This window comes from Haemaphysalis longicornis, unplaced genomic scaffold (assembly GCF_048455015.1).
Source record: "Haemaphysalis longicornis isolate Haplotype H1 unplaced genomic scaffold, Haemaphysalis longicornis Haplotype H1 scaffold_12, whole genome shotgun sequence".
In the NCBI taxonomy this organism is placed as follows: Eukaryota; Metazoa; Arthropoda; class Arachnida; order Ixodida; family Ixodidae; genus Haemaphysalis; species Haemaphysalis longicornis.
In genome coordinates, this window is record NW_027526225.1 from 21,048,392 (window position 1) to 21,065,955 (window position 17,564).

Consider the following 17,564-nt stretch of genomic DNA (forward strand, 5'->3'; position numbering starts at 1 on the left):
TCAGGGCTGGATTTGATGAATAATTAACCATAGCTTGTGTGGTGCTTGTGGCACCAGGGAAGAAAAAATGATAAGACAGACAGCATTCGTCTGTGGTTATCGTACTTGTGCTGTCTACGGTTTTTCAACACCATACAGCTATCCATGAAATGTCTGAACTTGCAGTTTGATGGCACTCAGCACCAAGCGGTGATGCTGAACAAGCAATGCTTGCATTAGTTTACTGTTCAAATATGGAGTACCAATCAAGCGTACCATTAGTAGCTCGGGCTACTCTTTAATCAAGTATCTCATGTAAGGACTGGTACTGTATGCTGTTACAGGCATTTAAATACTTGAGATTACTTGGCTCGGACGTGCTGTAAACATTTAGAGATTGACTGCACTCTCTAAAAAATTTACGGGCAACCACACAATTTTTCTTTATTGTCAGGGTGCCAGCTTATCACCCCAAATTTTTTCTGTACAATGGTTGCGTCATATTTACAAAATGTTAATGCGTATCTTTGTGATGAGCTTGCAAAAGGCAGCATGATGGCAACGAACTTGCCTTCAATGCCGACATTGTAAAGGGCATGTTTTGCATCTCAGCCAATTCTTGCATTGACGTAGATGAACAACAAAGATCCATTGTCACCAATCCTACATTGACGGCCATGACGGCGATAAGCATTGTTCTTTGCAAAGGGCACTGTTGTGGCCGCTAACTTACCTGTAGCAGCTGGCACCGTGAAGAGCAGAGTTTTTGTCATCTTGACCTGTTGTGCGCACAATTAAAAAACTGGCTGTGGCAGCACTTGCATCATAATGTGTTTGCAAGTGGAAAGAATGTACCAAGCACAGGTATTTTCTACTCCCCAATTACAGGCAAGAGTTGTCAGTAAAGTGCTCGTTAATCTGAGACGATCTTTTGACAGAGGGATGGAAAGTTGAGTAAGTCTATACGTATCGGCAATAATCCAGGGGGTGTTTCGGGGGGCCATCGATCACCTGCTCTTGGAAACTTCTTTATCAAGCCTTCCAAGAACAAAATTGTTGTTGTGAAGCACTGAAAAAAAAATATTTTTATTGGCAGTGAGCAAATAAGGAGAAGAATCATGAAAGAACGCGTTGCATTGTGTTCCTGAGTGAAACGCTGGCCAGTGGTGTCAAGCCTGCAGAGTAGAAAGTGACTCTTGTAATCCGCCAAATCTTGTTCCTGCTTGACTACTCTCCACAGCGCGTAAAGCCATCTACCGCTAAGTGGTTGCGGACGCGTTACTTTCTCGGCCTCTAAGTCCCGAGGGGAATGAGAGCAGACTCACCTAGTGGGGGCCTTCCCGCGAGAGAAGAAGCGCGTTACTGACGACCCCATCTGGCTGGCCCGCGCTCTTGGGGCTCTGTGCAGTTCCAGGAGAGCCACGAACGGTGAAAGTGACGGCGCTGAACAGCACGGCGATTGCCGTTTCTTGGAAGCCACCATCCAACCGGGACCGGAACGGGCTCATCCGCGGATACCAGATTCACGTGCAGGTGAGCATTTGCACGGGGACGCTCGAACCTGCCCTCGTGTGTTACGCTTCTGTTAAGCCTGTCTTGCTCTTAAACGAACACCAAAGTGATTTGCAAGCACTGTGAGGTTACTAGTTTATACTCGGGTACAAGTTAAGAACGGCAATGGAAGTTGCCACTGTGACTCATCACCGCAGCCGGATGTTACTCCACACAGTGCAAGTAGTGCGTTACTGGGAATATTTTAAACATGGCACAAGCCGTTTCCCTGGTTTTGTGGACTTAATATGCTTATAAACTGCTATTGCAGTGACAAGGAAATTCCCATAATGAAAACCAATGGGGTTAAAAATAAACTACTTTCATCACAGCTGCACGTGAGTGACGAGCTTGCAGTAATAAAAAGCTCACCCACAGAAACGGTGCGTTCAACCAAGTCACCCAAAATGAATTGTCAATCCTTTTCACAACTCTGAACTTTCATAACGTGGGCGCCCACTGGGGATTGGTTGGGATGGGGATTAGTCGGTAAGCTATTAAAAATTATCGCTTCTTCTGTTGAGCATTGCATTTTCTTTACAGTAGCCAACCGTTTTTTCGTACTCTGAAAATTCGGACTTGCTGGATATTCCGGACTTTCCCAAAGAACCGCCAGTTGTCCCATAGGAGTAATGACTCATGGACTTTTTGGACTGCTCGTTTATTCGGACTATTTCTTGTTCCCCTCTAGGTCTGAAAAATCGGTCAGCTACTGTAGATGCAGAATTTGTGGTTGAGTTTAAAGGTTCCCGTTGACCCTTCAGTCTGGCAAGTTTGTTTTGTCTAACTCGCCATTTGCTCGTTGCAGGAAATGAACTCGAACAACGACCTCATCAACGAGCCACTGCGCTACGACGTTGCTGACGAGACGGCCGAGGACTACAACGTGACGGGGCTCCAACCAGACACCCAGTACTCCGTCCAAGTGGCGGCTGTGACGCGCAAAGGCGACGGATTGCGGAGTCGTCCCAGAACAACTCGAACCCACGGTGGAGGTAAGTGGGAGACTGCTGCCCTTGTGTGTTTTTCGAGTAAAAGTCACGCTTAAAAGGGTCCTGCAACACACTTTTTAGCCAGCACTTCTCAGGCTGTACATCTAATCTCCGAACCTTGTAAGAACAGACAGCTATCGAAGTTGGTGAGTGTTTAGTGGATTTTGAAATTTACATGCGCAAGTGACTGAAACCACAAAAACTTTTTTATGCACTAATATCAGTTGCTCTTTTTGTTTCGCATCGATTTCTGCTAGAACCTAATGGGCTGGCTAGAAAAGTGGTTTAAATACGCAAAATTTCTCAGCAAGTGCTGCCGCTGGTTGTTGCAAGGGGTTCTGCAATCCTTGAGCTATTTGAAACGGTCCAGTTGGGGGGATGTTGTATGACAAGTGAATTTCAACACCGCAAGGGGGATTCGCCTGTTAACATTTCTGTGGGACTGGCTATTTCATGATCCACGAATTTGAAAACCATCGTGCACCAATACGAAAAGCTTTACTAGTACACGTCAATATTCACAACGGCCTAGTTTGCTTATTTTAGAGGTATGTCACTTCTGTGCTGAAGTAAAAAAATTAAAACTTTTTTTTTTATATACTGGTGCCATTTAGTAGAAATATGGTAAACCAAACTGCGTTGCTCGTTAATTTTTATCTCAGTAAAGAAGTGATATATATTTCTAAAAGAAACAAACTAGGCCGTTAAGGACATTTCTTCAGGTTTGTAAAACTATTTGCATTGGTACGTGGTTTCTAGCCGCTTTGACCTGGCTTATTACCTGCCCCCTCCTACCCTTGACCTTGTATCCACACAATGGGGTACATGCAAAGGAACCACGTTGCCATTTCCGTGGACTGTTCGCTCCTTCCCCCTCAGTGCCCACGCGCCCAGAGCTGACGGCCCGCATCCACACGGACGACCTGCTCCCCCTCCGAGTGGAGCTGCACTGGTCCCGTCCCAACCACACGTACGGGGAGCTGCTGCAGTACCGACTGCGCTACGGCCGCATGGACGGTGGGGCCCTGCAAGAACGCGAGATTCCGCCCATGGACCAGCACACCACTGTGGAGAAGCTGGGTGCGTTTTGAGTACAGAGCACTGCCTTGTCGTCGTAGCTCGTTCGCTGTCCCAATGTCAGGCGACTGCCGGAATCAGGCAGCGCAGTAAGATAATGGACCCATGTAGAGCCCGTGACAAAAGCTTCGAAAAACAAGCGGTTTATATAGTCATAACATTCGAAACTCCTGAACTGCTGGTGCTTGTCATACAACTTCCCATTGTTTAGAGCAGACAAAACTGCAGGTACAATTGAGGCAAAACCTGTGTATATAACTGGCAGCCCCCTGTGTCCATTTAGTTGGAAACGCTCATCGGGTTGGTTTTTACTCAGCGAAAAAAGTGGCCGCCAAAAACAATGCGTTTAAAAGTGCACAGTAAGGCACCGGCATGTGCGGGATGAAAGCAAGCACAAAAAGAACAGAACTCCCGCTCGCCCTGTTCCAGGCAGAAGGCGTGCCAGCACCGTGAAGGCGGGAAATTTGAATTGCATTGAACAAACCTCCGTTCAATTCATTAAGAAAGGAGGGAGACAGGGAGGCGAAGAGAGAGAGAGAGAGAAACATCTTTAATGAACAAGTGAGGTCAGCCAGGCGGGGCGCCCGACTTGCTACACCAAATGGGGGTGAAGGTGTGATGAAGATTAATGAAAACTCTCACGTACACATGAATACTCAAACACACAAACGCACACAAAAAGCACACACACAATCAGGCGATATAGTCATTTGTCTGAGAGTTCATAGCTCTCTGACAAGTCCAGGGAGGCGAAGAGCGTGATGGGTAATAGCAGTGAGCGGATAAACGGCGCCACTGCCCATTAAGGTGAATCACTGCTCTGCACTTCCAACAACTTTCACATTGAGTGGAATGGCTTTAACTTTTGTATTCTGTCACGAGGAAAAATCTAGTGGCATTTAGAGCAAATGACATTAGCTGTGAATGCCATTAGTTTGGTGCTATATGGGAATACTAAATGAAATTCACGGGAATGGAGTTCGATTATCGACGAGTTCGGGTTCGGGGAAATGCATTCACAGTAGCTTCCGAACCGAGTGAATAGCCTTAACTGCTGTGGTTTATGACAAGCAAAGAAGTTTAATAATGAGCTGTAAAGCACTGTGTTTGAAACCTGCCAGTAAATCAGTATTTTCTGTGCCCGTTGTTTTATATGGAGAAAAAAAGTAAATAACACCTCTGCGATGTGTCCTGCTACCCAAGTATGGATTTGTCTGTTGTCTCGGCTTGCAATGCGAATGCCACCTAAAACAGAGCTACTTTTTTTTCTGTTTCGAAAGTGTCTGTTTTGTTTTTAAAGAAACGTTATGGACACATTTACATTACAGTAAAAGCTCGTTAATTCGGATTTCTAAGGACCGGAAAAAAATGTCCGAATTAACCGAATGTCCGTATTATCGAATGGTCGAAATAAACACAATGGTGGTCAAGTCCTTGGCCTTGTACTTGGGCCGCTTCGCCGGCGTTGCTATCGGCGGAGAGTGCGGTCACAGGAGAAAGCTAAAGGAGCCGCACTGAATCGTTCCACGTTAAAACGGCGTTCAGCGATGCTGCACTCCAACGGGAACAAAGCCACAAAATGGCACCGATGGCACCGCCAAACCTACACGCGAAGAAAAGACGTTCAACCAGTCTCAAGTCAAGCCAAGTCGATAATTGATGTCCATGGCGATGCTGCGTTCGAGCTTCACTTTTGTTCCGAATTGTTCTTTTTTCGTTTTTGAGCCTCGCCAGCGGCCTGAAAGTCGCCGAATTATCCGATTTGCGGTCAAATCTGTCCGAAATAACGAGCGCCCTGTCTCATAGAGTGATGCGTATATTTACAGGGACCAGATGACGTGTCCAAATTAACCAATTTTCCGAATTAACGAGAGTCGAATTAACGCGCTATTACTGTATTATTTTACAATTCGTGAGCTTCAAATGACATATCAAATGACACTTACTTCGCCTTGTAGACCCGCATGGCCAAACTGAATTCCATTTACTCTGTGGAGTGAAGCTTCTGCACATTAGGGAGTGCTTGAGTGCGTGTTGGTTGGACGCATGTTAAACGGTTACAAGAGCAGTTTTTCTCCTTCACCCATCCATCGCTGCACGTACTCTCAACTGACGATTAAACACAGTAATAACGAAGTCGCTTTGTTTGAAATCTTGGAAGTGTGTTATGGTCCCCGATGCAATGCATTGTGAACAAATAGTACCTTCGCTTTTAATGAGCTGTTGCTTGTAACGAAGCCAGCTTTTTGTCCGAATGACTTCACTATGACAAGGGTCTATTCTTGTGCCACTGCTGCTGCCCCCTCCCTCCCCCTTCCCTCCCCCCCTCTCTCTCTCTCTCTCCCTCTCTCTCTCTCTCTCATATTCAGGTTATGATACACTGTAGAACATTCCCTTCTGAACTACGAGTCAGTAAAGACACCCAGCGTCGAGCCGTTTAAGGAAGGTTTTTTAGTGTTTTTTAGGAAAATTTAGTTCAGCTTGAAAATTTTTAAAACAGAGTTTATATGCTGATTGGTAAATTCATGTATTTACAATACTGCCACTGCCGTTCAGGTGCATAGCAGGTGGGAGTCTGTTAATGTGCATGGAAGAACATATGATAGACCAAGCTTGCTTTTTGAGAAAAAGTATATATATAGATATACAGTCGAACCCCACAATAATGGATCTGCATTGTAAGCCGAAAAATTCGGTTTTGAGAGAATTTCGTTGCCGCGAGAATGAAACATAAATGACAAAAAAATCGCCCGCAAACCGAATATTTATTTCCATAAGTTGGTTATATTACTTTGCGAGGCTTACCTTGCAGTGCAACTTCATAGCTCAGCTCTCGCACTACGAGAACTGCTTCATTGCTCGTCGTCGTGCACGCCAAAGAACGACGGTCCCGTGTCAAGCGCATCTTGGCACCGAGTATGTCCGACAAGCATGCAAGCGAAGTCCAGCTGCTTCTGTTGACGAACTATGCCAGACAGTGGCACCTCCTTGTTCCAATTCTCTCCACAAAACTAAGTGAGCACCACTTTGTTGACGTCCAGAAAGGCCACAGCCGTCACTGTTTTGTTTTGCGCACGTGCACCATTAAGGAGGGGTGTCCTTGCTCTTCAAAATGGTAGAGCGAGCTGCCGGCGGTTCCACACTCGTCGACGCTATCCCCCTTCCTCCACTTGGGTTACTGACTTGGGCAACGATGGCTGCCTTATCGTGTAGCGATAAAATCTTCCGCTTTTGATTGCGAGTGAACCTGCCGATTGCTGCACACACAACGAACGCATGCGCTCTGTTCAGCGGCAGCCGGCTTGCGTAGCCCAAGCCAAAGAGGGGCTGTGAGTCATCATGTGTTGCCCCCTGGTGGTGTCGCTGCGAAGCTGCCTCCACGGCCACCTGCCGCATGGTCTTATGTAAACAAATATGGCGGCGGCCATGCAAGCATGTTGCGGCAGAAGTTTGTGCACTTTGAGCCCGAAAAAAATGCATTTGAGCACTTTTGGACAGTGTTAACCTCAAACGGGTAGGTAAAATGCCAACCGGACTTGCGGCAAATTTCGTTAACGCGGTATCGCTTTCCAAAACCATTTCGTTGCCGCGAAATATGAAATACATAGGCTTCTATGGACGTTCGGCAAGGATCTGAAAATATTTCATTGCCGCGGGAATTTCTTACTTGTGGGGTTTGACTGTGTATGCACGCATATACACATAAAACACACATTTACATGCACACCAAGTATACTACGAAAATACAGTAACTGAATATACACAAAGCAACAAGCAGATTAAATAAATAAAGATGGTGCTACTTCACCTCGAATTCGTTTTATTTTCCTTCCCTATCCAACTTTTTAAGTTCCTGTAATGTCTGCTGGGTCAGACAAGCTTAGTGCTTGCTTGATATGGGCTCTCTGCAGAGACTGGCGTCTCTTTTGGTCAACTCTAGTCTCTGCTTGATTGATGCTAAAAATCCCGTCTCGTCTCAGATTTGTCTCTCTCCCTCTCCCTCTCTCTCTCAACAGCTCGAGGAGCGAGGTACGAGTTCCGGCTCTCGGGCCGAAACTTGCTCGGGTGGGGTCAGGAGGCCATCACCTTTGTCAGCACACCCGAAGGAGGTGAGAGGACGTCTCGGGCATCGCCGGCTGCTGTGTCGATGTGCGGAGTGGAGAGGAGGTTGTGGAGGAGTGGCCAGCCAGTGACGACAAGCGTTGTGCGACTATTTTTATGTGGTCGTGGGGACTTGACTGACAAAACGGAAGTCAGGGCAGTCTATGAGGATGTAGATTTCAGTGTATGCTCATTTTTGTTGGGCCGCTTGTCCAAGCCTGGCGTTGATGCTGAGAGTCGTTTTAGTGGATGTTTGGAGGAAGAAAAGGTGTAGCAAAAAAGAACGTAAGAACATGAAGCGAAACTCGTCAGACCCGTTGCATTCTTTGTCAATTTCACCTGAGGCAGCAGGTAGCGGATGCTTTTCATTTTATACAGTTAAACCTGGATGTAATGAACCTCTTTGTGACGAATTCCCCATTGCCACCCTATTGAAGCCCATGTGTTTGTGACCTCGAAGTGACGAAGGTGTTGCGACCGTTAACCTTGATGTAACGAATTCGCCACGCCCATGAGTAGGGCCCCTTACTTTTTGCGGTGGAACATTTCAAATTCTGCGATTCTAGATAGGGGAATCTGCAAAATTCCGCGACAACATTGAAACGGCATAAGGTACATGTAACAGTTCATTTATTACGTAGACACTTTAGACTCCTAACATGCTAGATTTTATTTACAACTGAAGAAAGCTGTTGTGGCTGAGCATCTGGTGATGCTTTGTGCTTTCTTCACCAAGAGAATGGTGCTTGTGAGGCACAATGTCACCATAGCGACTGAATGACTTTTCTGCGTCAACAGAGTTGATTGGCACCAACAGGTATTTAACTCTTTCGGGACCGCTCCATAGGCCATCGATCACATATGATCGATGGTTTCGCGAGCCTGCAGAATACAAATTTTCGCTCGATGGAACACCTAGCGACATCTAGGAGATAGTTTGAAAACTGGAGTTTTCTCTTTTGTGAAGTTTCTTTTTTTATCGCCAGGCGGCAATGCGTCAGATATTTTATTCTGACGGGCAGTGGTTTCGAATGTAAACAAACATGGCGTCATACTCGTGCGAGTGCGATAAGAAATCCGCCTCGTCTCGGCTCGCATATCTTCGCCTTCTACTGTGGATTTTAACGATGAAAGTGGCAGTGAAGAGTCGAAATGCGGCTTTAGAGATCGGATTACAGCTCGAGTGAGGATTCGGGTGTCGATTAGCCTGGAACATCAAATTGCGCTCAAAGGTGGGTGTTGGTTTCGGTTTCAATTAGCTCTGGAGTAGGTATGTGCGCTCGAACTATGTTCTGGCTGGTTTATATTTATTCGCTAGGGTGTTAACTACCTATGGTGGTGATCTCCTGCCACCAGCGCAGAAACGGATCAAGTTTTCGCCGAGACAAGAGCCCGGCGTGTACCTGGGCGACGACGTAGCCGTGGCCCTAGTGCCAAAGAGATCACACACAAAACAAAAAACCAGTTACACCTAGCCGCATCAAACTTTTTCAATGAAGAAACAAAGCATTGTGTTAGATTTTGTATATCCTGAAATAATCTTAATTTACGCTTTTTTCTATCTTTTTCGGTAGTTTTTTTACGAAGTTCTTAGTTTCAGATTTTTTCATGGTTCTATCGTCAGTGTTGAAGTAAAACTTGGTATTGTATGTAAAAGAACATATAATTAGCTGCATTTTGGTATATGCTAAGGCAGGATGGTGCGTTTGCTTTATGTAAAAAAAAATTTGTACCGAGACCTCCCTTTTTCATCACTTTTTCCGGTGGTCCCGAAAGAGTTAAGGGCAATGGAAGAAAGTGTTGGAGCCAGGTGTTCTATCCCAGCCCAGAAAGCCAGGACATCAAAATCTTCACCTGGCTTTTGTTGTTTAGAAAGAAATTGTGCCAAGTCCCTGTCACTAGACTTGAGGTCTTGGGCAGACTTCAGGTACACCTGCTATTCAGCAGCTAGGGCTATAAATCCAGGAACGGCCCCAAACTCTGATCTCTTCTCAGAGAGACACCCAACTTGCTGGGGATCCAAGCACCTCACACTCTTGAAGAACTTCCAAATGTCAGAGCTCTCCAAGTATACTAGCGCCTTGCTAGCCGGTTTGCTCATTGCACCCTTCATTTGTTTGCAATCTGACCGGCCTTGTTGTGTGCAATGTTCTCTTTCTGTGGCTATGGCTAAGCCCCTTGATTCGGGTGGAGGCTGCGCAACCTAGCCGCTTTTATTATTTGATAAAGTAGGAATACGCATATGCAAATCTAAATTTTCAACAGTAAACACGTTGCAGACAATTAATAGAAACCATTTTGCTATTGCTAATAGAAAATACCACTTTTCCGCCACATTTCACCGAATATATCGTTTTGGGGATGTAGCGCCACACTTTTAACGGTTTTTTTGGAATTCCGCGAAAACACTTTAATTCCGCGATTTTTCGCGGAATTGCGGAAAGCTAGGGGCTCTACGGGCCATGAGTTACTGTTTTTTTTTTTTTAACTTTTTCTGAAACTTCGGCTGTAAAACTGCCTTATGAAGGAAAGTTTGACATCCACCCCAATGCAGCCGTACAGCTACAAAGGAAAGCTATACAGCTTTCTCAGAAACTTCGCAGCTGAAGAAAAATTCGTCTAATTCGTCGTGGACCAGGACAAATTTTTCTTCAGCTGCGAAGTTTCTGAGAAAGCTGTATAGCTTTCCTTTGTAGCCGTACGGCTGCATTGAGGTGGATGTCAAACTTTCCTTCGCAGAAACTTGCTCCACCTCGGGGGTTTCCCATAAATCTGGTCAAATGAAATTGCTCTAAGTTAGCAAATTTTGCCCGCACCGCAAGTTACTGTCCGTTCCCACGTGCGAGTGCGGTGTCGGTTAAGTCCTGTGCCGGCTTTTCAGCGTGTAGTCGCGCATCTCCACCGCTATCTGTGGTGTTGGTTCGTCAGTGATCAGTTCTGCTGCCAGAAAATGAAAAGTTTCGCCTTTTCAATATAAATTCGCAGTTTTAAATGCTGGCCGGTTCAGTACCCCAGCTAGCACCCTGTCAACAATATTGAGTGCGGAAAAAAGCATCAAGTTTGCGAAAAGGCACCCTCTTGGAATAAGTTTGGTCCTTGCAATGCATCAAGGCACCGAAAAGTGTCGAAAGGCAAAAGTGACTCTTATGCCCCTGCTACACTAGCGTCCGAATGTCATTTGAACCAAATGTCATTTGGCTCAAATGCGAAGTTGTGCTGCTCCACTGGGTTCTGGTATTCCATTAGGCTCAAAAGACATTCAAGCCAAATGAGCAGCCAGAGCGACATTTGGGGCTCCTGAATGCCATTTCTAGCACTCTTGTACACAGCATTCCAAGTCAGCATAAACAAATACATTACTGGCGTGCTTAGAACAAACAAAATATTCTTATTTGTGGGACTTCGTTTGCTTTTTATTCACTTAAAAGGGGGACACTGGTCTTGAAGACTTTTTTGTTATTTTCGAACCAATCTCCTTGAAATTTGCACATTAAGTGTGTTTTAACATCCTTAGCACAAATATGCAGTCAGTTTTCATCTATATAGTCTAAGTTCAGAGTTTTGCAACATGTTATGTCATTCCGTTTCGGGCAATTTTTTAATTATCTGGTTATGATATACTTGAATAATTCTTGTTCCTTTGTGCTCTCGAAGGACCAGGGAGTGCAACTATACCACAGCAGTAATTTTATCACCGTTTTTGCAATTGCTCTGAACTTATCAAATGTCAGGTCATCAATTATCAATGTTTTCGTAAAACAAAATGCATAAAACATTGTAGTAGTGCAAAGAAATTTTATATTTTTCTGGTTTTATTGCACTGTTCAGTTCTTAAGCGTTCAAATGCAGCAAGAATGACGCAAATCTGACCAGTACATCCCAAGATATTGTACCCGACAGTTGACCTCATGGGAAAAAAACTGGTTTTGAGAAAACAAGGCACAAAGTTCGGAAACGCAGGGGAAAATGGCCATTTAGCCAACTTCAAATGGTGACAGCTTTGTAAATACTTATGGTACAGCTATAATATTTTGCAGGTACATTCTTTGGGATCTGCAGACTGCAAATAAAATTAATACAGAAAATTGACTTTTTGGCTAATTTTTGGTCCTCAAGACCAGTGTCCCCCCTTAAACCATGATATCAAGACGCAATGATTCCATACTCTCAGCACCAGTGCAAGCAAGTGACAAACTTGTGTGGCCAGACAGCACAAAAAATGCACCCAAAGTGTAATCAACAAAAACTATGTCAAAGCTTGCATTAAATTTAATATCATTTTACTGCCAAAGACTGCTGCTAAATTTGATTGTTGCATTATCGTGTGAAAACGGAACTCAGCGGTAGCAGCGGCACGCAGCAAGGCGAGCGATTGTTAAAGCTTCCAAATGCCATTGAAATTGTAGTGGAGCATGGTGGATTCTGAATGGCACTTGAAGCCTCTCACTTGAGTTAGATGACATTCGGTTCGAATGACATTTGGACGCCAATGCAGCAGGGGTATTAAGTAACGTTTGTGATTACGGGGGTAAGTGAACTTTCTCCTTTGCAGTGCCGTGTAGTGACTAACCTTGTGGGAAATCGGCAGGCGCTTCACTGTGAAATAAATCCTTGAAGGGTTAGTATACTGTCACTGATGTCAAGCATTGTGGTTGCGTTTCTGCTTCATTCACGCGAGCCTTAACTAGAAACCTGCATGCACCGAAAAACTGCAAATTTTTGTCAACTTCCTTATAACCACGTTTAACTGTAGCAAGAGTTGAGGTCGATGTGGATAGAGGAGAGGAGGAATCTCAGACCACAAGAGCAATGCCCAAAAAGTTTAACTTTCAGAGTTCAAGCTGGAATGCTGTGTTGACACTGAACAAAAAACTTGTAGCAAACTAAGAGTGTGCAGCCCTGTTCTTATGCTGCAAGGACAAAAGGCAGAGAAGATTTTGACAACCATGGTCTTGCGTCAAAACCCTTCAAGGTGCATAGCTCGCCGCGTTCGAGACAACCGCGTTCAAGACCACTGCGTCGTCTCTGGCTTCGTGACACTATGCATAAAGATTTGTCTGTCTGAACGCACACCATGGGGCATCCCTTTGGAGACCCGCTCCTCGAAAAAGGCGGCAATTTCAAACCCCGTTCTCTCGTTGTTCCAGAGCCCTCGCTGCCCCCGCAGAACATTAGCTACCGCCTGCAGAGCCCCACCACGGTGGTGTTCACCTGGGAGCCTCCCCCGGCGCTCTACCGCAATGGCCACATCACGCACTACAGCGTCCAGTTCCGGCGCGACTCGTCCGAGTTCAGCGGTGACGACCGCAACACGTCCCAGACTCGGGCTGTGTTCAGGTGGGTGTCTCTTGAAATGCGGTGTCCCTAAGTCCCCACCTCTCCGTCTTTGTTGTTGTTTTTGTTGTTGCGGATGTTTTGTTGGCCGGTTGTTGTAACGGACCTAGCAGTGGGTAATCGACTCTTCGGGAGCTTGTCGTAATCACCATCGTCATAAGCCTGTGTCAACTGCAGGATAAAGGCCTCCCCCACGTTCCTCCAGCCATTTCTGTCTTGCGATGCTCTAGTCCATTCTTTGCCTCCGAATGTCCTGATGTCATCCCTCTATCGAGTTAATGGTGTTCCCCTACTTTTAGTTCCATCTCTCGGTAGCCACTCTGTAACCCTAATGGTCCGCCGGTTCTAAGGAGCTTGTAGAAGCAAACAATAAGGTGTTGTCGGAGAAGGGCAAAGTAGTTACAATTTGGTGATCTTTTGAATACTACACTGTTGCAGTTTTCTTGTTTTAGATGCTCCGTAGATGCTTGATCAAAAAAATCTGCGCCAACAAAAAGTGTTTAATTAATTAAATGATGTCTTCATGACTACTGCTTCCATCGCCAGTTTTATCTACCAGCTTGTTGCCACTTGTGTTCATTAATCTAACAGTCTTTATTTTTGTTGTTGTTTCGCATAAACATGTGGTTAAGAATGACATGTTGCATTAGTCCCTTTATTGTGTGACATTAAAATTGCCTTGGTTGGGGGTAGCATACAACCAGGTACACAATACTTCCGGGAGATAAGTGCATTGCTGTTTGATTCTAACTGAAATTTGATATTTAAAAAAAAGCTTCAATGTGGCACGAGTGATTTTTTTATATATATATACGAATTTTCACTGTACAGTTGAGTCTCGGTAATATGAAGTCAACTAATTGAAATTTTGGTTAATTAGAAATGATGTGCTGGTCCTGTCAGTTCTACATGTGATTCAAAGGAATTTCTTTATAAGTTAAAGCTAAAACTCATTATATTGGTTAATGGGCAGTGTTTTTTTTTTAAACAAAAGCATAGAGGTGACCGTCGATTCTCGATAAAATTCAAAATTTTCACGCGCAAGAACACCGCCACGTTGTGTGCTGATGAGGGCGCCATCGCAGGCGAGGGCAGCGCTACAGTTGATAGAGCAGCCGGACTACTCAGTTGGGACTTGCGCCAGTGTATGCACCTGTGTCCCTGAGGTTCTCGACATTCTTTGTTGCACACAGCGCCGTGTGAGCGGTTTGTGTGGTGGGCGCTTATCAACCATCATGCAAGGGGTGTCGCAGGCTTGACTTGGCGACTAAACTCACTTTTCTGAACAAAATCGCGAAGGGAGTTGTGTTTTGGGTCGATAAAAATGCTGTTCTTGTGCTCGTTGTTTAGTTGGAAGTTTGAATAATTTGAAGTGTTTTGCAGTCCCTGTGGACTGCATTAACTGTAGTTGACTACATTGAGAGAGAGAGAGAGAAATAATGATTTATTGGAAAGTTGGGTCCAACCTAAAAAGGAGCTGGCTACTCCAAACATTGGAGTAATTAAAAGGTACAGTGGTTATCCTAATGAACTGCAAGGTTAGAATAAGTACATCAAAAGTGCAGCGGTTGAAATATCACCCAAACAACCTATATATATCTATATACGAACAATACAAAGTGGCCATGACACAATACAGATACTCTCCCCTATATACCTAACACCACTGTGTGTTTCCACACTCATCCAGAGGAATGTGCACGCATTTAGTAGTGTTCGCACATCTTCGTCACTTGGAAAGCACAGTAGCCTGTCACACTGGGGCAAAAATTTGTTGCAATTTGGGTGATAGTGGATTTTAGCCGGCTCCGATTGGGTGATGCTGGATTTGCGCGGCCGACGCAGTGCCCTGGAGGAGAAGACGGACTACATGATGCGTGTGTGCGCGTGCACGGCCAAGGGCTGCGGCCCCTGGAGCCGGAACCTGACGGCCAGCACCCCGGGGGACATTCCGTCGGCACCGACCAACGTGCAGGCCGTGGCCACTTCGGACCAGTCGGTCGAGGTGTGGTGGGACGTGATGCCCTACTTCCGCGACATCCTCGGATACCAGGTGCGCCAACCCAGCTGTCGTCTGGCTCAGCATTGCAGAATTGTTTTAAGGGGAAACGTGGCTCTTAAAACTATTCTTTAAATTTTAGATGCAACTGCATCTCATTCACCCGCCTTGTCCCTCCATACAGCGTTGTCCGCACCTCCCCCTACATTATAAAAAAAAAATAATAGTTAGCGGCGCCAGTTGTCGATCCCACGACCCTGTGCGCGGAACGCGAGGTACATGGTGCTCTTCCCACTGCGCCACAAAACCGAGACAGAATCAAATGCTACGAACGCGCCTTATATCCTTGACTCATTCAAACTACGTCAAGATGCTACTGATACAACGCATGATGGGGCAATGATTAACACTTGCAATAAGAGAAAAGAAGCTCCCACTTGCAGCAACAATGATGGAGTAAAGGTCGTTGCGACAGCGAAGCCCCAAGCATACCACTTAGAAAGACTGACCAAGATTGGCCAATAAAACATAATAATAATCATAAAACATAATAATAATCATACGCGTTCCCGACACGTTTCACGCGATTTCAGAATCAATCCAACGGAAACACCAAGTGAACCCCACGATGCGTCGCATCTACACAGGGTTCCCCTCGCGGGGAGGCGGGCACAATTTTTTTAAGTAAACTCTGTGAAACTTGTCAGTCTTGCTGCTTTTTCGTCACTGATTTGAAATGTTGCATTATTTTCTTAATTGGTCAATTAGTTCCCAAGATAATTAGAGATAATTAGTCATTTTTGTAGCAACAATAGACAAAACAGTGTTGGTCATAGAACTGCAATCTTTATATTTTCCAATGCTATGACCACTGGCGAGTGCAATAAGAGAATTGGTTTTCTGATGCACCGCTCGGAACTATTTTTGCAGCTCAATAAACTTTGGTGTTTGAGATCGGCACTCAAAATGGTTTCTTTCCACTGGTACCACCAAAGTTTAATGAGCTGTAAAATTAGTTCCAAGTGGTGCATCAAAAGACCGATTCTCTTATTGCACTTGCCAGGGTTCATAGTATTGAAAAATATAAAGATTGCAGTGGTATGGCTAACACTGTCTTGTCTATCGTTCCCCCCCCCCCCCCCCCTCCCCCCCAAAATGGCTAATTATCTTCAATTATCTTGAAAACTAATTGACCTACTCAGAAAGCAATGGCATATTTGAAAACGGTGGGGGGCAAGACTGACAAGTTTCACAAGTCTCACAGAGTTTACTTAAAAATTAAAGGAACGAAAGAGGAAGCAGAGACAGAAGGCCAGGGCCTGGTGAGTTCTCGGCGTTCTATACAGTTTGGAAGCAGTTTGCAAAGGCATAGCCAACAGGTATATCAAAAAGAACGAGCGCGTAAGACACTGCAGCACAAAATGGGAGCTCATCTTCACACACATCCTGTACACAAAGAAACACCCATTGACAAGTTCTGCACTGCACAATGGAAGCTTGGTTTATGTGTTGCACCATACATACGGGGAAGTAAAATAAAGTGAGCTCAGCTAATCTCACGAAACCAAACAAAAAAAAACACTAGCATACCGAGAGGCCTGAGGGGAGTTCTAGATTACATTCAGTGAAATATTTCTTAACATATCTTGAGGAGATTCTTCGAGACTTTTCATATTCATTCTCGAAAGAAAAACAAAAAACAGGTTTAAAGCTGCCGGTACCTAATATTGCATACTTTGTTTGTCATAAGTGGCAGGAGTTTTGAGTGCTGTCCTCGTGATTGGGGGTCATTTTTGTGAGGATTGTTGGTGAGTTGTTGCGTTGTTGCATTTACGAACATTGCGTGTCGAAACAAAATTTGTTATGCCAGTGGAATGAAGGGTGTAGGCAAAAATAAATATCGGGTACCACCATGCTTGTTTTAAAGATGGTGTGTGGCCGCTTACGTGGGATTTATGTGAAAACTTTCTCCATCCAAGATGTAAACTAAGAGGATTTGAAAACCATTTTCAAACAGATTTTGTTAGACTATTTCGGTAGTTCTGGTTTAATGTAAGCGGCATTTGAAGACGTAGGACCATCTGTTTGCAGTTAAAGCAAGCATTATCATATGAAATGCCGTGGACTGCATAGCTACTCCTCTTGTACCATTTTCTTTATTTCTTTTTGCGCTTCCCTTATTTAATTATTTATTTGTTTTGACGTTGATAGAAGATTTTTGACAGCTTGTTCTTTTACACCCTCTGGTTTAACGTAACCCTGCAGAACCTGTCAAAACTGTGCCAAAGGTTAAAAAGAAAGTTGTGTTAGTTCTACCGATTCAGCATTGTTTTTTTGTTTTGCCTTCACCACCCCAACTTTTGCCTACACATACAGGCCTTTGATGCCGATGCTCCTGATACCATGTTGGCACGACATAAGGTTAGGAAGTTGTCGATGTGTGAGGAGGGGACAAAAGAAGAAATGGGGAACAGTGCCTTCCTATTTTTTCCTTCCTCTCCTCCTCCTCCTCTTCCTCCTCCTCATCCTCC

General features: G+C 44.9%; 1 protein-coding gene across 6 annotated transcripts in view; it reads left to right on the forward strand.

The window, feature by feature from the left end:
- The window catches only part of Lar (tyrosine-protein phosphatase Lar), a 511,609-nt gene that overhangs the window by 462,265 nt on the left and 31,780 nt on the right, over positions 1 to 17,564 (forward strand). For all 6 annotated transcript variants that reach the window (XM_077692998.1, XM_077692999.1, XM_077693001.1 and 3 more), the window contains 6 exons: positions 1,388 to 1,512; positions 2,339 to 2,525; positions 3,402 to 3,602; positions 7,616 to 7,708; positions 12,848 to 13,037; positions 14,880 to 15,087. In XM_077692998.1, the coding sequence (XP_077549124.1) occupies positions 1,388 to 1,512; positions 2,339 to 2,525; positions 3,402 to 3,602; positions 7,616 to 7,708; positions 12,848 to 13,037; positions 14,880 to 15,087 (1,004 nt within the window). The remainder of the gene's footprint in view (positions 1 to 1,387; positions 1,513 to 2,338; positions 2,526 to 3,401; positions 3,603 to 7,615; positions 7,709 to 12,847; positions 13,038 to 14,879; positions 15,088 to 17,564) is intronic.